At 41.9% G+C, this 22,381-nt stretch overlaps 1 protein-coding gene across 3 annotated transcripts in view; it reads left to right on the top strand.

Moving 5' to 3' along the window:
- Positions 1-22,381, top strand: part of B3GLCT (beta 3-glucosyltransferase) — a 110,096-nt gene that overhangs the window by 44,453 nt on the left and 43,262 nt on the right. For all 3 annotated transcript variants that reach the window (XR_011259450.1, XM_069601614.1, XM_069601615.1), the window contains 4 exons: positions 5,340-5,416; positions 5,918-6,029; positions 13,422-13,558; positions 21,408-21,471. Coding sequence is in view for 2 of the 3 variants with exons in the window: in XM_069601614.1 (XP_069457715.1) it covers positions 5,340-5,416; positions 5,918-6,029; positions 13,422-13,558; positions 21,408-21,471 (390 nt within the window). In the remaining variant the exon portion in view is untranslated. The remainder of the gene's footprint in view (positions 1-5,339; positions 5,417-5,917; positions 6,030-13,421; positions 13,559-21,407; positions 21,472-22,381) is intronic.

Here is a 22,381-nt window from a genome sequence, read left to right as displayed (position 1 = left end):
ATGATTAAAGTTACGGCATTTAAAACATTAATCTGCTTTGGTCCACATTGACATGTTGGCATTTTCATTCATGCTACTGATGTTTCTAGATATAAATTTTGACTGATTTCTCTCTCTCCATATCAAGAATAATGGGCTTTCTCCTCTCAGAGCATCTTCAGATGCTCAGCTGTGGAATCTGAACCTTTTTGTGAATGAAGATGATGAATATGTATGAGAGCCAGGTAACAAGGGAGAGTGTTGGTTTTGCATTTTTGGTTCTCAGTAATTATTAGTGTCTTTAAATGCGAATGTGCCTTGAGAAAAAATGTTCAAAGGAAGTACTGTGGGAAGGTCCTCTAGGCTTTCTGACTTCAAAGTGCTTATTAGGATAGAAGCAGATGCCTGCTAGAAATGTAGATTTTTGGTTCAATGAGACAAATAGAATTAAATGTATTTAAATTACCGTGATCAACTTTTCCATTTTTTAAAATTTTCCTCTTCTGTTACTTACCTTTATTTGATTATTTGTATTTTTAGTTCCCTTATGCTTGCCTCTGAAATGGTATTATCTCATTTTTGATAGAATTTTACCTTCAGCTTTTAGGTTTAAAATAGTAGCATGGTTTGGTGAATAAGCATTCTTTAGATCGGTGAGACGGAGAAGGTAATGGCACCCCACTCCAGTACTCTTGCCTGGAAAATCCCATGGACGGAGGAGCCTGGTAGGCTGCAGTCCATGAGGTGGCTAAGAGTCAGACGCAACTGAGCGACTTCACTTTCACTTTTCACTTTCGTGCATTGGAGAAGGAAATGGCAACCCACTCCAGTGTTCCTGCCTGGAGAATCCCAGGGACAGAGGAGCCTGGTAGGAGGCCATCTATGGGGTCGCACAGAGTTGGGCACGACTGAAGCGACTTAGCAGCAGATTGGTGAAAGGCAGTACTCCACACATCAGTGCCTTTGCTATAGCGTCTAGCTTTTATTCCAAAGGGCTCTGTTGATAGAACATTTTCTTACTTTTCCCTTGATTTTTTTGTTTGAAAACTCTTTCTTCTTCAGCCAGGCATTACATTTTAAAAAATGGTCTTTGTGTCCAAAAGTGCTTTAAACTGTCGATATGGTACTTAAAAGAGGTATAAGTCTTGTGGTGTGGGTAGAACAGACAGAATATAAATTATTACAGTGTTAAGAACTGAGAGATCATTTGATGGAACATTTGTTGTTACCTTTTAAATTATTTTATCTCAGGGTGCTAATAAGGGCTTCCCAGGTGGTGCAGTGGTAAAGAATCCGCCTGCCTATGTAGGAGATGCAAGAGACATGGGTTTGATTCCTGGGTCTGGAAGATCCCCTGGAGGAGGAAATGGCAACCTGCTCCTATATTCTTGCCGGGATGATCTCATGGGCAGAGGAGCCTGGGGCACTACAGTCCATGGGTTGCAAAGAGCTGGACTGAGCACACCCACAGCATGCTAATATTTGGTTGGCCAAAAAGTTTATTTGCGTTTTTCTATAACACCTTACAGAAAACTCCGAATGAACATTTTGGCCAACCCAATACATATGCATATGTGTGTATCTAAGTCTGGTCTGTGTGTGCATATAGACACAATGCATATATACACATACATACATATATACACACGTATGTATATATAAAACAAGAATAAAAGCTATTGGTTATTTCTGAGGATTAATAGACAAAACTTTCTAAGTAAAATGTTATTGTTGTTCAGTTGACGAGCTCTCCTGTCCTTCACTATGTCCTGGAGTTTGCTCAAATTCATGTCCATTGAGTTGGTGATACTATCTAACCATCTCATTCTCTGTTGCCCCTTTCTCCTCTTGCCCTCAGTCTTTCTCAGCATCAGGGTCTTTTTCAATGAGTCAGCTTTTTGCATCAGGTGGCCAAAGTGTTGGAGCTTCAGCATTAGTGTTTCTAATGAGTATTCAGGATTGATTTCCATTAGAATTGACAGGTTTGATCTCCTCACTGTCCCCGGAGCCCTCAAGGAATTCTTCTCCAACACCACAATTTGAAAGCACCAGTTTTTCGGTGCTCAGCCTTCTTTGTGGTCCAACTTTCACAAATGGCCTTGGCTTATTCAAGATCATGTTTTTGAGTATCAGGTGAGGACCTAGTTTATATTTTGAGACATATTTGGAGATAGTTGTCAACAGCACACTAGTTTTTGAAATACTTCTATTTGGAGATGCAGAGGTACAGAAAACTTGACTACCATTTTTGTGTTAACCAACTGAAGCAAATACGAAATCCAAGCATATGATTTAGTAAACAAAAAGTGATGGAGATAGGAAAGATTGTAACCTACCAGTAACCCAGAGAGCTTATTTTAGTCTAGAATTTAACTCCTCCTTTGTATTGCCCAAACCCTTGCTGCACTTTTATCATCCTGACCTTCTTTGCATCTTTGCCTGGCAAGTGCCCTCACAGTCTTTCTGCTGAGATTACTTGTCTGGTGTCATATCAATACTTGTTGCCATCCCTTGTATATTTCCTATAACTTGCTATATAACTCAGATGGGTGGTTCTTGTTTGGAAGCCAAATTTTTGTATTTATTTCTGCTGAAAACAGATTTTTACTTAACAGATAGTTTAAAGTGTACATGTAATCATTTCATCATTCTGACATAAATATTTTCATTTTTCTGGCTCCCTTACGCTCTCTGTTTTATTTTGCATGGTTGGAGTTATGTCTGTTTTAATATTTAGCGTAAAGACATTCCCATTGTCATAATGTCTTCATTATTATAATTTCATTTGCTACATAACAGCTCATTTGCTACTTATTTTCTTGTAAGACTCTTTTTTTTTTAGTGTCTTCTGTGTTTGTTTTCTAGCTAATGCATATTAGCATGCTCCCAATGAGTTTGAGAGAACTCCAGGAGATAGTGAAGGACAGGGAAGCCTGGCATGTTGCAGTCCATGGGGCCGCAAAGAGTTGGGACACAACATGGTGACTGAACAACAAATAATTATTTGAAATTTTAATGCAAGTATTAAAGTTATTATCTTCACACATGATATTTTTCTCTTATATAATCCCCTATGAATATATGTGTGGTATGTATTTGTATATATATGGCATATATATGTATATAGCATATAGCTATATATGTGTAGCTATATATGTGTATATATATATCAGGCATATACATGTACATGTGTGGCATATATGTGTATAAAACATACAGCTAGTATGTATATATGCATACATATAACAAATTTTGAAAGACAGTGAGAATTACTTCATTATTCAGAATCAACAGTAGGAAAGCCCAGAGTTACATTGGGTAGCTGCTAATTCAGACTTGAGGGTTTGCTTTTCTCTGTAACATGCCATATTGTTAGTGTGATATAACCTTGCTGCTGCTCCTGCTAAGTCCCTTCAGTCGTGTCCGACTCTGTGTGACCCCTTAGACGGCAGCCCAACAGCCTCCCCTGTCCCTGGGATTCTCCAGGCAAGAACACTGGAGTGCATTGCCATTTCCTTCTCCAATGCATGAAAGTGAAAAGTGAAAGTGAAGTCACTCAGTCGTGTCCAACTCTTAGTGACCTCATGGACTGCAGCCTACCAGGCTCCTCTGTCCTTGGGATTTTCCAGGCAAGAGTACTGGAGAGGGTTGCCATTGCCTTCTCCGAGTATGATGTAACCTTAGGTTACTGTTTTTACATTTCATATTTGTACATGAAAGTTTAAAAATACTATATAAAATGAAGAAAGAAGACATATTTGATAGTCCAAAGATTTATATTGAAAATCATTCTTTCTTAAATAATAAGCTTATATGAACTTCAAGAATGGTATGGAATCTACTTTACTGTGGTAATATTTCAAATAGTTAAACATGTATCCTTAAAGTCTTTTCTCTGTAATAGTTACCTGGATATAGCTTGTATAAAGCACAGAATATGCTGAAGTTTGTTGTGGGGTGTTCAAGCATATTATATGTCTGACTTTTGGCTTGTCACAACTGGAAATAGATTGAATACTGCTTAATCATTTTGTATTTATAGCTTAAAAAATATGAGTCTCTATGTATATGTATGCTGGAGAAGGCAATGGCACCCCACTCCAGTACTCTTGCCTGGAAAATCCCATGGACGGAGGAGCCTGGTGGGCTGCAGTCCATGGGGTCGCTAAGAGTCAGACATGACTGAGCGACTTCACTTTCACTTTTCACTTTCATGCATTGGAGAAAGAAATGGCAATGCACTCCAGTGTTCTTGCCTGGAGAATCCCAGGGGCGGGGGAGGCTGTTGGGCTGCCGTCTATGGGGTCACACAGAGTCGGACACGACTGAAGTGACTTAGCAGCATGTATGCATGTATATATAGCTATAGTTGTGTCTATTTCTGGATCTTCATTCTTACAAAGCTTGTAGATTTTGAAATTCCATCATTATACTGTTACTGTTGTTGCCTGAATACTTAAGGATTCTATTTCTAGTATTCAGAACTGAAGCTCTTCATTATGGTGGTGTTTTAGTGTTTTTAGGGCATTCTAAAGTGTTTTTCTTCACATCAGATAAATTGTATATTATTCCTTTTGTTTAGCCGAAGTGTTTTATTTTCCATTTTCCACATGCTTCCTCCGTTGGGTACACAGTAAAAGCTGTGTTTATACCTCTGAGTTTTCCCTCACTTGCCCTGGGCTCTTCCTTTCCAGTCGGCTTTCAGTTCAGTTCAGTTCAGTTCAGTTGCTCAGTCGTGTCCGACTCTTTGCGACCCCATGAATTGCAGCACGCCAGGCCTCCCTGTCCATCACCATCTCCTGGAGTTCACTCAGACTCACGTTCATCGAGTCCATGATGCCATCCAGCCATCTCATCTTCGGTCGTCCCCTTCTCCTCCTGCCCCCAATCCTTCCCAGCATCAGAGTCTTTTCCAATGAGTCAACTCTTCTCATGAGGTGGCCAAAGTACTGGAGTTCAGCTTTAGCATCATTCCTTCCAAAGAAATCCCAGGGTTGATCTCCTTCAGAATGGACTGGTTGGATCTCCTTGCAGTCCAAGGGACTCTCAAGAGTCTTCTCCAACACCACAGTTCAAAAGCATCAATTCTTGGCGCTCAGCCTTCTTCACAGTCCAACTGCAGACATGCAAATTTCAGGGCTTCGGCGCTGTCTGGAGCCGAGGCGCTGGGGAGCTTGCATGGGTTCAGTTAAAGTCCTTCATTTCTAGTGGCTCCCGAAGAAAAGAAAAAAGAAGAGAGTAGTATGAAGAATAAAATGTCAGATCTTTGAAAATACCTGGTTTGAAATTTGAGTCTCTTAAGGAAATCATTGTGGCCATATTGTGTTATTTATGTTTTGCTTTGATGGTTGTTTCTTCAGGAAATGCCCACAGTGCTTCTCCTTCACCAGCTGGCTCAGCAGGAAGGCGCGTGGACCATCCTTCCGTTGTTACCGCAGTACGTTGCCCTTGAAACGTGCTCATCATTGGCATCCCTACCTGACACTTGTAGGCTTCCTTGTTTTTTCACTAAGCGTGTTTTTCCCCAGAGTCAGCAAGTAAAGTCGTTGGATTCTATAACTGCTACCTTAATCAGATTTCTTAATGATTGATTCTTAATCATGAATAGCTTTTATTTTTAAATGTTTCTTTCTTAAAAGATATAATATCAGTATATTTGATATTTTGAGACTGATTTTGAGATCTGTTGATCTGGGGTTTGTCATGGAAAGAGTTAACTTGAACTCTGGCTGTTTCATAAACCATTAGTATCTGGCTTTTCTATTAATATAAGCTGAAACTATACATGGAAGAAAAATAACAGGGGAAAAAAATTCAGATTTCATGCTATTTCGTATGTCCTTTATTTGCTTCCTGCTTTCTCTTCCTTAGTAAGTTTTAAACCTTGTTATAAAACTCACTTTATAAGAATGATTACTAGAATCTTTCCTTTTCTCAGCTTTTCTGTAATGTATAGCAGAAATTCATCATGGATTTTCTTCTGTGAAGAAGAGACAAGAATACAAATTGTACAACTCTTAGAAACACTCAGAAGATATGACCCATCAAAGGTAAATACAACTTCAAGTATTTTTATTTTGCATGGAGAAAGTGCTTAAAGGAAGTTTAATTTTGATTAACAGGTTTTTCAGTCCAATAAAAAACACTTAATTTAAAATTAAGAAGAACAAAATAGGCTGCTCTCACCCTGTGCTATGCAGCATATTATATGGAATGTGTATCTCAGTAAACTTGCTTTAACTTTAAAGAAAAAAGAATGAAATAGCAGTTAAATATCTGGAAACAATGTTAAATAATTCTCCTTGAGGTTTGGAGCTATCAGACAGATGAAAGTTACAATGAGCCATTTTTAAATGAAAAAAAAAAAAAAGCATCTATATGTTTTACCAGTTTTAGAAAATTAAGAAAACTATAAACCAGAGTTCAGAAATAAGTTAAAATTGGTTATTTCTCTTTGTCAACAATGACCGCATATTATTTTAGGTAAGAAATAACTTTGAGTACCAACTGTGTGTTGGGCACTATGATAGCAGGAGCTTGGACTGACAGACAAGGGTCTTGACTGGATGGATGGTGCAGAGTAGCAGGGAGTGATGCACCGTCGAAGAAGCAGTTACAGTTAAAAGTGAGACATCTTTTAAGGGAAACACTGGGCATTGTTAGAAGCAACACAGCAGGGCATCAGATCTTATTTGGGAAGGTCATGACGTAATGTGACATTTAACCTGAGTCCCATGGAGTGAGTAGGAGTTAGTAGGAGAGAGAACTCTAAGCAGAGGGAACAATATCTGAGAAGGGCTGGAGGTGAGATAGATACACCTTGTGAGAAAAGTTCACCCCTGCCTTCATATTTTAACAGTTTATCTCATGCAGATAGGATGTTGCAAATGGATCATGTTTACCTCTAAGTTCTGAGTGCTGAACACAGTGTTTAACACTTACTAGGTGGTCATTGAATATGTGTGTGTGTGTGTGTATGCGCATGTGTGTGCACGTGCATGCTCAGTTGTGTCTGACTGTTTGTGACCTCATGGACTGTAGCCCACCAGGCGCCTGTGTCCATGGGATTTCCCAGGCAAGGATACTGCGGTGGGTTGCCACGCTCTCCTCCAGGGGATCTTCCTGACTCAGGGATAAAACCTGCATCTCCTGTGTCTCCTGCATTGGCAGGTGGATTTTTTACCACTGAGCCGCCTGATAAACCCTAAATATTTGTGTAGGACTGAGTAACTCTGAAACGTCAGCTGTCCTGTTGGGCTACGTGCAGTATCTCTGAAGGTTGACAGGCAGCTCTGGAGCTTTCTGGAGGGTAAATTAGGCTGTTCGGTTCTCTTGGAGAAGTCCAGGTTACGCCATGATCAATTTATGGGGTTCTTTCAATGTGGAATAAGTGGAATTGGGTCCTTTCTGGTACTGATGGACACCCGCCCACCCCTGTTCTGATGCCCACTCCAGAAGTGAATCAGATTCAGTGAGGGTACGGAAAAGGAGCCGTGGCTTCCTAGTGCCCGTGGGGTTTGTTGATGTGGACACACACAGAATTGGGCAACGGTGACCATTAGGTTGGTTTCCAACCATTAGGTTGGTTGGAAAGTTTGTTACTACAATAAAACCACTGGTCTTGATGCTTTTTAAATGCTGTAAGGACCCATTATGATTTCTTTTCATGCTTTTGACTTCTGGGAAAACACAGATATAATTGAATGAGAAAGTTGTTAGGTTAAAAAAAAAATTCCTTCAAAGGAGAGAAGATTTATGAATGTGTCTGATCCAGTCTTTTCAGATGGTGCTGAGCAGTGTCTGTGTGCTTTGTGCCATGCTTTATGTAAAAGATTTGTTAGGCTTTTATGTTTTCCTTTGACTTGAGAAAAACTCCCAGCTCTTTTTTGGAATGTAGGAGTTTTAATCGCCTCCTAGTGTTTGCTTCACCTGGAGATTATTTTTTCCATTATCCATAGCTCTAATTCTGTACAGAAGATGGTGACTCACTGTTCTTTTTAATGAAAATTGGAATGATAAATTTAAAAGTTCAGAGCAAGTTCATGAAAATCAAGTACAGAACAGAGGTAAAATAAGACATTTTCTTCTTTTGTGAGCTCTACCACATGAAAAAAAGTCAAGGACGTTTTATTTCATTTAAAACTAGCACTAGGGAATAAAAATTACATGATGTTGAAGTTAGCTCAAACCAGTGTTTTTTTTCCCCCGACCATATGAAATTTTAGGAAAAAAGTATAAAACAAACCTAGTTTTGACACTAACACAAATAAACTATATTAAAATAATATGTGTTAGAATGTCATTATTTCACTGGATTCTGACATTGTTTCCCTTCAATATCTTGTCATCCTCACCAATCAAATTTATGCTGTTATACAATATTTTAAATGAAAAACTTCAATCTTTATTAAAGTAATTAATCTCTGTTAATTGCCTTTCTGGGTGATTTCTATTAATTTCTATATCTTATTGAAGTCTTTCTGGTTTTCTTTTTCCCCTACAGGATGCTTTTATTATGTGTGCATTTGCTGAAATGTCTTTAATTTTTAATTCTTAATAGAGGTAAAACATGAGTGCTGGCAAAGAGTAATTCTAAGATACTACTAGAGCACTGAGTTATTCTTTTACAGTTTGTCTTAATAGTCTTTATTAAGAAGTCATTAGGAAAATCACTGGGCTTCCCTGGCAGCTCAGCTGGTGAAGAATCCACCTGCAGTGTGGAGACCTGGATTCGATTCCTGGGTTGGGAAGATCCCCTAGAGAAGGGAATGGCTACGCATTCCAGTATTCTGGCCTGGAGAGTCCCATGGACTGTATTGTCCACGGGGTCACAAAGAGGGACACAACAGGGAGTGCTTCTTCACAGAATATGTATTAATTTCCCCCTTGCTGCTGCTGCTAAGTCGCTTCAGTCGTGTCTGACTCTGTGCGACCCCATAGACAGCAGCCCACCAGGCTCTCCCGTCCCTGGGATTCTCCAGGCAAGAGTACTGCAGTGGGGTGCCATTGCCTTCTCCCAATTTCTCACTTAGAGTAGTTTATAATATGCATCTATGAAAAGACTCTGGTGCTGGGAGGGATTGGGGGCAGGAGGAGAAGGGGACGACAGAGGATGAGATGGCTGGATGGCATCACTGACTCGATGAACATGAATCTGAGTGAACTCCGGGAGTTGGTGATGGACAGGGAGGCCTGGCGTGCTGCGATTCATGGGGTCACAAAGAGTTGGACATGACTGAGCAACTGAACTGACTGAACTGATGCTTAGTTGCTCAGTTGTGTCCGACTCTGCGACCCCAAGGATTGCAGCATGGACAGGCTCCTCTGTCCATGTGGATTCTCCAGGCAAGACAAGAATAGTGGAGTGGGTTGCCATGCCCTTCTCCAGGGGCTGTTCCCTACCCGGGATCGAACCCAGGTCTCCCACATTACAGGAAGATTCTTTGCTGTCTGAGCCACCAGGGAAGCCCACTTTACAGTATAACCCCCCACAAAAATATTGAAAAACAGTCTTATATACTAGATAGCCAAACACTGCTCTTAATCATTAAAATATAAAAACATGTTCTGTATAAATTTATGTTTGGAACAGGAGATTATAATAGTAGAAGATTATTGAGAAAAGTGCTAAAATATACTGAACATTGAAATGATAAAATTATCATTTATTTATGATGAAGTGTTTTTTATTTTCTTTAAACAAGCTATATTTACATGGTATGTTAAATGTGATGATTTTCATGTTGGTTAATGTTTAGTCATTTGAATTTTTAAGCTGTTGAATTTTCTATCTTAAGCCAAGGTTATTTGCTTTATAATTACTTCCCTTGCCCAGTGGTGACTTCATATATCCATAAAGTGGTGGGAAGAAATCCTTGGGTGGAACTAGGAACCTAGACCTTTCATGTCTGCTCATTTATAACTTGTTGCTGAACTGACCCAGACTGAGACGGGGAGGTGTTTGAAATACAGCCATGAGCAGAAGAGGGCTCTTAGGAGACAGCACTGTCTCTCTCCTGCTTTTATTTTCTGATAAGGAATAGGGAGGGAGGTCGTGATGGCTGGATAACAGAAAATACTACCAAGCTTTAGAACTTCGGGTACCTAACGATCCTGCTGACGTTTCTTTAATGGTTGCCTTTGAAAGCTCTCCCAGGATTGGTGCATCATTTAACACAAAACTCGGAGCACCTGGGGCAGGTGAGGGGGCCTGCAGATAGAGCGGCGGGTGAAATGGACACCATCCCAGGTCACAAGGAGGGAGTGTTCATAGTGATGCCGGGGAGACGGGCAGTAGGCAGACCTGAAATACTGCATCAGATGGGAGTAAGTGCTGTGGAGAGAAAGAACACAAAATGAGAGGGATGCCGGATAGGCTGGGGGTGGACTTCCTTCTCTGTTTGGGGTATTTAGGAAGAGCTTCACAGCTCACGTCAGGTTGAGCCACAAGTGAAGGAGCCAAGGGAGTGAGTTTTGTGCTTTCTGATCCCGTGCCCACGGCCCAGCAGGAGCTGCAGACTCGCCCGGTTCAAACATGAACTCTGCGTTCCCCTTTGTTCCTCTTCCACGTCAGTCTCCCGCATCTCAGAAATGGCATCCCTGTCTATCAGCCTTTCCCTTCTCCAGCGGATCTTCCCAACCCAGGAATCAAACTGGGGTCTCCTGCATTGCAGGCAGATTCTTTACTAGCTTCAGCTATTAGCTGAAGCCCTGGTATCTCTTGTATTGGGGTTGGCCAAAAAGTCAGTGTGGGTTTTTCTGTACAAACTCAAACTTCTTGGCCAACCCAATATTATTAATGTCTGATATTCACTTGAATTCTTAATTTTAGCTATTGCATTATTCAGTTTTAGAATTTCTGTCTGGCTCTTGTTTATAGGTTCTAGTTCTTTGGTAAAAATCATCTTTTCATCTATTTTCTTAACCATATTAACTATAGTTTAACTGCAAAATCTTATTTGTGAAGCTCTAGTTCTCATTTTTCTGTTTTTGGTGTGGTCCTGTTTCTTGGTATGCAGGGTTAATTTTCACTCAGTGTCAGCTCTTTGATGTGAAAAACTGAAGAGATTGTGGGTGGTATCCCTTCCTACAGGAAGACTGGATCTTCTCTGGGGTTGTAGACCTTGTTTGGGTGGGTCTGTTTACAGACTGCCCTTATCCATAGACCCTTTCCCCCAGTAGACCCTGTACTCCAGCCTTGGGCTCCCAGAACTACTGCTGAAGTTTTCCTCTGCTTAGATTTTAGCCACTTCACTGCTGTTTTCCACTTGGTTCCTGTGATTTTCTCTTGGTTTTCGTGTAGCCTAGGAGTTGAAGGGAGATTGCAGGCAGAATGTTGGCGTCGCTCCTTTGGGTGCCCGCCAGCCCCTATCTCCGTGGCAGCCTCCGGCTCCAGCTGTCTCTGCGGCGCAGCCATACAGGAGCCCCCAGCTGCCACTCTCTGTGCTGTGCTGTCCTTTGCTCTTGTTGTTCTGTTGCTCAGCCTTGTCCGACTCTGCGACCCCATGGACTACAGCACGCCAGGCTTCCCTGTCCATCACCAACTCCTAGAGCTTGCTCAAACTCATGTCCATTGAGTCAGTAATGCCATCCAACCATCTCGTCCTCTGCCATCCCCTTCTCCTCCTGCCTTCAATCTTTCTCAGCATCAGGGTCTTTTCAAATGAGTCAGCTCTTTGCATCAGGTGGCCAAAGTATTGGAGCTTCAGCATCAGTCCTTCCAATTTAATATTCAGGGTTGATTTCCTTTAGGATTGACAGGTTTGATCTCTTTGCTGTCCAAGGGACTCAAGAGTCTTCTCCAGCGCCACAGTTCGAAAACATAAATTCTTTGGTGCTCAGCCTTCTTTATGATCCAGTTGTCACATCTGTATACAACTACTGGAAAAACCATAGCTTTGACTATACGGACCTTTATCGGCAAAGGGATGTCTCTGCTTTAATACACTGTCTAGGTTTGTCATAGCTTTTCCTTTGCTCTGAGAACCAGCAAATTCCTCGAGGGTAAAGACGATGAATATGGGGTTCCCATGGGTGGGCTCTCCTGCTCTCTGGGATGTTAACCCTCACATCCTGTTTGCCTGTTGCTTTCCGCTGCTCTCAGTCATCTGCTCTAAGAACGCCTCCAGCTTTTGTACTTGTTCTTGGTGGGAGAGTAGGTCTGACCCAGGCTGTTCTCTTGTGACATACGAACCCTGGTCTCTCTTCGGCTTCTCTTTTGTACCTTATTTCCCATATCCAGTATCTTCCAGCCACACCGAACTAAATTTTTTCATCAGATATATATCAAGTTCTTTTTTTTCCCACTTCAGGGACTTTATATCAACTGCCTCACCTGTTATTCCCCAGATGTGTGCTCAGCTTAGTGATCTTAAGGCTGAGTTCAGTGGTGATCTCCTAAGAGGTTCCCTCTTTCCAGGGTGGTCCCCGTCACTCTGTTTTATTTTCATCGTAGCACATGCCGTCACTATCTGAACTCATTTTATTTTCTTGATTGCTTTCTGTCTCCCCACTGTTGTATAAGCTCTGTTCCCACCTGGTAAGGGATAAATGGTAATTGATAACAAATAGTAAATGTTAATTGAATGAATGAATAAAGTAAGCACTGGTTCTGGAAGGAATTTTCTGTTTTCTCCTTCCTCTCATCTCTCAAGCACCAGAGGGTGGGGACCACTCTGCAGTCATGGGCTCCGTGCTGACTCCCGCCGTCTCACTCATGGCTCTTTCCTGACCCCTCATACCTGGGAGGGTTACAGTCCCTTTGGCAAATAAACCTCTTGAATTATCCTAATTTGAGTGTGTCATCTTTCAGCCTACTGACTCTGCTTTGGTCAATAAAAATAATCAAACCCAGGTCTCCCACATTGCAGGCACATCCTTACCAGCTGAGCCACAAGGGAAGCCCAGGAATACTGGAGTGGGTAGCCTACCCCTTCTCCAGTGGATCTTCCCAAACCAGGGGTTCTTGCATTGCAAGTGGATTCTTTACCAACTGAGCTATCAGGGAAGCCAGTACAAATAAATTAGTATATAAATTTCTACATTTGATTGTTTTTGTATTCAAACTGTATTCGTAGACTATCACTTTGTTCCTAAATTCATTAAATAAATGTTGAACTACACACAAAAAAGGAACAATTTCCTTTAATAGTATTTTGATAGGAAATATTCTATAAAGTAACATTTTTGTGTTTATAATGTAATGATGACTAACATTTTGTTCATCCTGATGGTATGATCTTAAATTGCTTTCTTCATAGCCAAAGATTATGCTGTATTCATTATCATATGAGTATTATATTTTTGTTAAAATTCTTAAAAAATATATAATCTGTGCTTATGCTTTATCACTCAGAATATTTAACTAAAACTAATGGTACTTATTTGTTTTGAGTCTTGCCTGAATGGCTTTTAAAAAATTTTTTTCTATCTTTATTTAACAGGAATGGTTTTTAGGAAAAGCATTACATGATGAAGAGTCTACAATAATTCACCATTATGCCTTTTCTGAAAATCCTACAGTTTTTAAATATCCAGACTTGGCTGCCGGCTGGGCCCTTAGTATTCCACTGGTAAACAAGTAAGAATTTATTAGACTCTCTTTTCATTTCATTTTGTGTATGAATCGCCTTTTATTTCGCCGAGTCTTATAACTGGTGGATCTGAGTGAGCTTTTCAGCAGAGGCAGCGAGTGGTAGAACAGGGAGACGGGCAGCAGGAGCCAGACACAGAGGCTCCATCCCGTACTCATCGTGTCTCAGGGCTCAACTGCTCTGTGCTTCCTCTGCCTCACCTGCTGCAAAATGAGGTGAATGATGAACTGTGAGGCTGAGGAGGGCACACGAGTGCTCAGGACTCTACACCCAGGAGGGTGATCACTGCTGTCAGTGGACCTGGTGATCTTCAGGCGTGACTTAAGGAAATGAAGCCGCAGCATGCCTGTGGGGCTGGGTTAATGGCTGGTTATGTGCATGGATATATACACGAGTTTAAATGGGGCCCGGGCAGAAGATGCTGCAGATAATTGTACCTGGCTATTTGTGGGATAATCCCAGTGATGCTTTTGTGATGTGAAAGGAGAAGGGGAATTGTAATTCAGGGGAAATATGGCTGTTGACAGCCCTCTTAACCTAAATAATTCAGCTTGTTTGTGAGTTTTTATTCTTTCAGGAATGGAGAGTTGAGAATGCAAATGTGGTTTTTATTTCTGCAAAGATTAAAGTGTTTCTATTATTTCTTACACCAAGTGCCCTATTTCTAGGGGTTGGAGCCCTGGAAAGCTTTTTGGCCCATTGTGGATGCAGAAGGTAGTAGACGCGTTGTCATCCATGGTTGCCCAAAACTTGTGGACTGCTCCCTTGCCACCTGAAGGTTCTTTACAGGGTCATACTCTCCTTTGCAGTGTAAGTGCAAGGGGCAGGAAAGTCCTCAGAGGGGATGAAAGGAATTTTGTTGCTGGAATTGAAAGGGGAGATTGGTGGTTTGTTGGTGCAGGAGTTCAACAGTGTTATTCAAGAGTCTGGTTATCTCTGTCTCTCTGGCTTAGCGCACAGCATCATTTCATCCTAAATCTGTTTCACTTTGTGGTTTCAAGGCAGTAAGGGCTGTGTGTTTCTTATCCATGTCCAGCAGGAGAGAGCCTCTAACCATAGAGTATGCTAATCCTTAGTCTCTAGATGTGTGTTTGTGTCAAGTTGCTTCAGTCGTGTCTGACTCTCTGAGACTCTATGGACCAAGGCCCGCCAGGCTCCTCTGTCCATAGCATTCTCCAGGCACAAATACTGGAGTGGGTTGCCATTTTCTTCTCCAGGAGACCTTCCTGACCCAGGGATTGAACCCGAGTCTCTTAGGCCCTGCACCTGGGATGTGTCTAGTTGGATCCTGTCCAGTTAAAGTTGATGGGGACAACTTAAGGTGTCTACAACCTCTGGACCATAAACAGCTGCCAGGGTACTTGAGGGCATCAGTTGGGACCAAACTAACTGACTCTGGGGCCTCTTTATTGACCTAAAAAATTAATCAAAATCAGAATTCTCTTAGAAGGCTCTGTATTGTGTGGTTAGCCAACAGAGCCCACTGCAGGAGTGTTTATTCCCTGTGTCTCCTTTCTTTGACTGATGACTCAGAAGGTAGGGCAACGATTTATAGTTACTTATGAATTTCTTCTGCTCAGTTCAGCTCAGTCACTCAGTCATGTCTCTTTGTGACCCCATGGACTGCAGCACGCCAGGCCTCCCTGTCCATCACCAACTCCCAGAGTTTACTCAAACTCATGTCCATCAAGTTGCTGATGCCATCCAACCATCTCATCCTCTGTCATCCCCTTCTCCTCCTGCCCTCAATCTTTCCCAGCATCAGAGTCTTTTCAAATGACAGCTCTGTACATCAGGTGGCCAAAGTATTGGGGTTTCAGCTTCAACATCAGTCCTTCCAATGAACATTCAGGACTGATCTCCTTTAGGATGGACTGATTGGATCTCCTTGTAGTTCAGGGGACTCTCAAGAGTCTTCTCCAACACCACAGTTCAAAAGCATCAATTCTTCTGTGCTCAGCTTTCTTTGTAGTCCAACTCTCACATCCATACATGACTACTGGACAAACTGTAGACTTGACTAGATGGACCTTTGTTGACAAAGTAATGTCTCTGGTTTTTAATATACTATCTAGGTTGGTCATAACTTTTCTTCCAAGGAGAAAGTGTCTTTTTAATTTCATGGCTTCAGTCACCATCTGCAGTGATTTTGGAGCCCCCAGAAATAAAGTCTGCCACTGTTTCCACCGTTTCTCCATCTGTTTGCCATGAAGTGATGGGACTGGATGCTATGATCTTTGTTTTCTGAATGTTGAACTTTAAGCCAACTTTTTCACTCTCCTCTTTCACTTTCATCAGGAGGCTCTTTAGTTCTTCTTCAGTTTCTTCTATAAGGGTGGTGTCATCTGCCTATCTGAGGTTACTGATATTTCTCCCGGCAATCTTGATTCCAGCTTGTGCTTCTTCCAGCCCAGCGTTTCTCATGATGTACTCTGCACAAAGTTAAATAAGCAGGGTGACAATATACAGCCTTGACATACTCCTTTTCCTGTTTGGAACCAGTCTGTTGTTCTGTGTCCAGTTCTAACTGTTACTTCTTGACCTGCATACAGATTTCTCAAGAGGCAGGTCAGGTGGTCTGGTATTCTCATCTCTTGAAGAATTCTCCACAGTTTATGGTGATCCACACAGTCAAAGGCTTTGGCATAGTCAATAAAGCAGAAATAGATGTTTTTCTGGAACTCTCTTGTTTTTTCGATGATCCAGCAGATGTTGGCAATTTGATCTCTGGTTCCTTTGCCTTTTCTAAAACCAGCTTGAACATCTGGAAATTCATGGTTCATGTATTGCTGAAGCCTGGCTTGGAGAATTTTGAGCATTACTTTGCTAGCGTGTGAGATGAGTGCAATTGTGTGGTAGTTTGAGCATTCTTTGGCATTGCCTTTCTTTGGGACTGAAATGAAAACTGACCTTTTCCAGTCCTGTGGCCACTGCTGAGTTTTCCAAATTTGCTGGCATATTGAGTGCAGCACTTTCACAGCATCATCTTTCACGATTTGAAATAGCTCAACTGGAATTCCATCACCTCCACTAGCTTTGTTCGTAGTGATGCTTTCTAAGGCCCACTTGACTTCACATTCAAGGGTGTCTGGCTCTAGGTGAGCGATCACACCATCGTGATTATCTGGGTTGTGAAGATCATTTTTGTACAGTTCTTCTGTGTATTCTTGCCACCTCTTCGTAATATCTTCTGCTTCTGTTACGTCCATTCCATTTCTGTCCTTTATTGAGCCCATCTTTGCATGAAATGTTCCCTTGGTATCTCTGATTTTCTTGAAGAAATCTCTAATCTTTCTCATTCTATTTTTTTTCTCTATTTCTTTGCACTGATCACTGAGAAAGCCCTTCTTATCTCTCCTTGCTGTTCTTTGGAACTCTGCATTCAAATGTGTATATCTTTCCTTTTCTCCTTTGCTTTTCGCTTCTCTTCTTTTCATAGCTATTTGTAAGGCCTCCTCAGACAGTCATTTTTGCATTTCTTTTTCTTGGGGATGGTCTTAATTCCTGTCTCCTGTACAATGTCACGAACCTCCATCCATAGTTTATCAGGCACTGTGTCTATCAGATCTAATCCCTTAAATCTATTTCTCACTTCCACTGTATAAGCATAAGGGATTTGATTTAGGTCATACCTGAATGGTCTAGTGGTTTTCCCTATTTTCTTCAATTTAAGTCTGAATTTAGCAATAAGGAGTTCATGATCTGAGCCACAGTCAGGTCCTGTTCTTGTTTTTGCTGACTGTATAGAGCTTCTCCTTCTTTGGCTGCAAAGAATATAATCAATCTGATTTCAGTGTCGACCATCTGGTGATGTCCGTGTGTAGAGTCTTCTCTTGTGTTGTTGGAAGAGGGTGTTTGCTATGAGCAGTGCGTTCTCTTGGCAGAACTCTATTAGCCTTTGCCCTGCTTCATTCTGTACTCCAAGCCCAAATTTGCCTGTTACTCCAGGTGTTTCTTGACTTCCTACTTTTGCATTCCAGTCCCCTATAATGAAAAGGACATCTTTTTTGGGTGTTAATTCTAGAAGGTCTTGTAGGTCTTCATAGAACCATTCAACTTCAGCTTATTCAGCGTTACTGGTTGGGGCATAGAGATGGATTACCGTGATATTGAATGGTTTGCCTTGGAAATGAACAGAGATCATTCTGTCATTTTTGAGACTGCAACCAAGTACTGCATTTTGGACTGTTTTGTTGACCATGATTGCTACTCCATTTCTTCTAAGGGATTCTTGTCCACAGTAGTAAATATAATGGTCATCTGAGTTAAATTCACCCATTCCAGTCCATTTTAGTTCGCTGATTCTTAAGAAGTCAATGTTTACTCTTGCCATCTGTTTGATCGCTTCCAATTTGCCTTGATTCACGGATCTAACATTCCAGGTTCCTTTAGCAATAATGTTCTTTACAGCATTGGACATTGCGTCTATCACCAGTCACATCCACTACTGGGTGGTGTTTTTGCTTTGGCTCTGTCTCTTCATTCTTTCTGGAGTTATTTCTCCACTGATCTCCAATAGCGTATTGGGCACCTACCATCTCGGGGAGTTACCTTTTAGTGTCCTGTCTTTTTGCCTTTTCACCCTGTCCATGGGGTTCCCAAGGCAAGAGTACTGAAGTGGTTTGCCACTCCCTTCTCCAGTGGACCTCATTTTGTCATTTCTTCTACTCAAGTCACCAGAAAAACTGATTACTTAAAACATCTCATGATACTCACTTTCTTAGGCTTTCTCATCTGAAATACTTCCTCACTGGAAATATACTCTGTATCAGTTGAGTTCATTTCCTCAGTCATGTCTGACTTTGCAACTCCATGGACTGCAGCACGCCAGGCTCCCTGTCCGTCGCCGACTCCCGGAGCTTGCTCAAACTCATGTCCATCGAATCGGTGATGCCATCCAACCACCTCATCCTCCATCATCCCCTTCTCCTCCTGTCTTCAGTCTTTCCCAGCATCAGGGTCTTTTCTAGTGAGTCAGTTCTTTGCATTAGTGAATGTTGAATTAACACTTTCCAACGTTTCCTGGTGATTCATCTAATATGATCTCCTAACATCCATTTTAAAAGATTGCATTTTTGGAGAAATGCTTGTTAATTTTCAATAAGGGGACTTCTTCAAATAAGTGTTACTACGCAACACAGTTATTGGTTTCTTCTGTTGTTTTTCTACCAGCAAACCTTATCTTGATTTCCTCCACTATCTTACTCTGTTGACTATCTCACAAGTGGAATTAGAAAAGTGAGTAGGAAGTTTTCCTAATACAGAATTGAGGGGTTCGCTGTTTGTTGCAAGTTTCCAGTCTAGCTGCTTGTGTGATTAGAACTGAAAGCTGAATGTCAAATGTCTTATTTGCCGGGAACTGAATATTTAATGAAGAAATGTTTTCATGAAATAATGGGGATTTCTGGCCTTGCTGGTTCCTGAAATTCGCATTTGAAACGCCCTCGAGTATAGCCCTTGGTGTGTATAGAAAAATGACACCTAGGTTCCATCACTGGGACTTGCCTCTTCAGTTAGGCGAGCTCTCCCTGCACACGTTTAGAACTGGGACTCCTTTGCAAGATGACTGGGTTAGGCTGCGGGCGTCCCATGCGGCTGACTCATCCAGGGGAAGTTCGTGATATTGATTAACCATCACTGGTTCTGGCAGAGTCCATGGGTTGCTAAAGGCAGCCACTTACAGATGCTGGCGTACACACTGATCCGTCTCCACGCAATCAGTGCTCATCTTAAAGAGAGCCTGTCAGTGGCTGTCACTTTCTGTCCCTCTCTGGTTTTCCTCAAAGGAAAATGTTCAAGAACTGGATGAGAAAGAAACTTGGAAAGTCAGGAGTAGAGAGCCTGTTTAGGGTGGCAGTTCAGAGGTGTTTATTTTATATTAAGAAGGGGCAGGGGTGGTGTGGCTGTCTGACATTGGCGTCTGATCACAGTTATCTGTTCCTTGCCTGTGGCAGTAAGCTCAGGTATGACTTGTTTTTGGTCTTTGGAGTCTGAATATGGTCTGATCAGATTTTGAAGGCACTTGTCATGAGTCCAGATTCCAAAGTTAACTTGAAAGAGTTTATTTATATAAATTGGCTTCAACCAAGTTCAGAATTCGAGCTGGGCAAGATTCCGTGCCAGGGCAGGTTTTTTCCTCTTAATATATATCACGAATGTACTGAGAATGCAGTCCCTTTATGTAACATCCTCACCCACTCCTGCTCACGGGTCCGTGGGCAGATACCCGATAGGAATGTGACAGAGATTCTTTCGGGCTTTTTTAGGGCTGTTGGCTGTCAAGCCACATTCATATCAGCCGTGAAACCAGTGCTTTATAGCTGAACGTAAATTACAACCTGTGTCCCCCTCCTGTATCTCTGTATGACACAGGGCGTCTAAAGCTTGTGCCCTGGGACAGCCTGGAGGGATGCGGTGGGGAGGGAGGTGGGGGGGCGGTTCAGGATGGAAGGGACACATGTATGCCTGTGGCCAATTCATGCTGATACATGGCAAAAACTAGCACAATATTGTATCTATCCTCCAGTTAAAATAAATTTTTTTTAAAAAAAGAAATACTTGTGCTTCAGCCAGGCTGAAAACTCTGTGAGGACTGTGGAAAATTGTTACTACTTTTCTTTTTAAAATCGCTGTGATTTCTTTGCAGTTAAAATATTTATTAAGTGAAAGTGTTGGTCGTTCAGTCATGTTCAACTCTGTAGCCCACCAGGCTTCTCTGTCCATGCGATTCTCCAGGCAAGAATACTGGAGTGGGTAGCCATTCCCTCCTTCAGGGGATCTTCCCGAACCAGGGATTGAGCCTGGGTCTCCTGTGTTACAGGTGGATTCTTTAGCATCTGAGCCACCAGGGAGTATTTATTAGGAGGTTTGTAATTGAAATGAGAGGTCCTACCTCTAGTCCTGTAACAAGCATAGAACCGTGTGGCATCTGAGTGGTCTTGGTAAGTGTGTAATCCTCTCTCTCAGCTGGGAATCAAGGACTATCCTGGTATTTGCTCTCACCCGTCCACGTTGCTGACTGAGCACTGGTTTTGGGGGGCAGTGGGCAGCGTTGGGGTACACAGCAGGAGGCGTGTAGAGGGTGTTGTGGGGCTGCTGTGTGTGATGGATGAATGGGCTGTGCTTCCCACTCTGGGAGCAGGGGAAGCTTCTGTTTAGTCTTGAGGGAAAGTCTGGAAGCCCTTGAATTTGGTCTTAAAGAAAAGGCTGCCAGGCGAAGGTTGGGTCGGGGTGAACTAGGCCAGGGGTGTGCTCTGGGGGTGGCAGGAGGGTGCTGAGGAGCCAGGGATTCTAGAGCCTGGTGGGGTTGGGGGCATTATTCTGTGTTGAAAAGAGCCATTGTTAATTTTTTGAAGCAAGAAAATAACTTGAAACTGTTATTCTTTGCTGAACCCATCTGCTCTCTCCCCCTGAAAACTCCACAAACTGTGGTTCATTAGGGTCATTAAAAGCGGGAGACTGAGATGCAGCAGCTTGTGTCTCCTTGTTCCGCAAGCTGCGTTTCTTTTCCTTTCTGTTATTCAGTCAAGGATTATCCAGAGTGAACACACTTTATGGCTTTTTGAAAGACTTTTATTGGGTCACATTGTGTCTTATGTTATTTTCCAGGTGTTGAAATAGTGAAACCTATGTTTGCAACAAGCCTTACCTTCATTTCCTGGTGCACAAATAATTCTGTTTTCATAGTCCTTTGCGTTAACGAAATGAAAGTCTTACTTTTACCTTAAAATTTCTATTTTTGTTTTCCAATATTAGAAGGTCTCAAGAATGTATTATTCTTGTTTGATGCCTATTTTGGTTTTTTAAAAAAACCTCACATTGTCTCTTACTTTCTAGGCTTACAAAGAGATTAAAGAGTGAATCCCTGAAATCTGACTTCACAATAGATTTAAAACATGAGGTGGGTCGTGAATTTGTTTGGTTAAAAGTCTTTGTAATCAAGAAACTGTGTCTTTTTAAATGGTAATAAGATGATACACGTCGATAATTACCTTAAAGATAAATAGGTTTAATGCACCAACCAGAAGACAAAGGCTGGAAGATGAAAGCCCCCACGTGTTTGCACTTCCACTTAGCATATCACTCCACTTAACCCCCAAAACTGTAGGTAATTATTTTATAGTGTTAGGTTAATCATATTTCCATTATGGCTTTTAATTGTAATTATTTTTTGTCTGGCTATTCATTGCGAAAACTGATAAACATCTTTTACTTTTGTGATTATGTAATATTATTTGCTTAATACCATTATATTATGATTGGCTAACACAAAATGGTAGAATTCTATATTACTAAAGTGAAAGTGTTAGTTGCTTAGTTGTGTCTGACTCTTTGCGACCCCATGGACTGTAGCCCACCAGGCTCCTCTGTCCATGGGATTTTCCAGGCAAGAGTACTGGGGTGGGTTGCCTTCTCCCCCTGGAGAAGCATCTTCCCTATCTAGGGATCAAACCTGAGTCTCCTGCATGGCAGGTGGGTTCTTTACTTCCTGAGCCACCAGGGAAGCCAGAGGTGAATGTTTAAAAAAGCTTGCCAAAATGTCATTAAAATACCTCTCGTCTGACTTGGTCCCTTGGTCGCTCTTCCGCCTCCATCGCGTCTCTGTGCTGGCACTCTGCAGCAGGGTGGAGCCGTCTGGCCCCCTGGCACTTGGTGGACTGTGGTCGATAGGCATCCTGAGGCAGGTGGCAGGCGAGCCATCACGAATCCAGTAATCTCTGATCATCTCTCTGTGCAGCTTGTTCGTGGGTACCTCTGATGGCCAGCCCTCCTTTCCCTCCAGAGAATTCTGAGTCTTACGACATTGGGGT

The sequence above is a fragment of the Ovis canadensis genome, chromosome 10 (genome assembly GCF_042477335.2).
Source record: "Ovis canadensis isolate MfBH-ARS-UI-01 breed Bighorn chromosome 10, ARS-UI_OviCan_v2, whole genome shotgun sequence".
NCBI lineage: Eukaryota > Metazoa > Chordata > Mammalia > Artiodactyla > Bovidae > Ovis > Ovis canadensis.
Note: the sequence above shows the minus strand (reverse complement) of the source record. Positions and strands in the feature narration are given on the sequence as shown.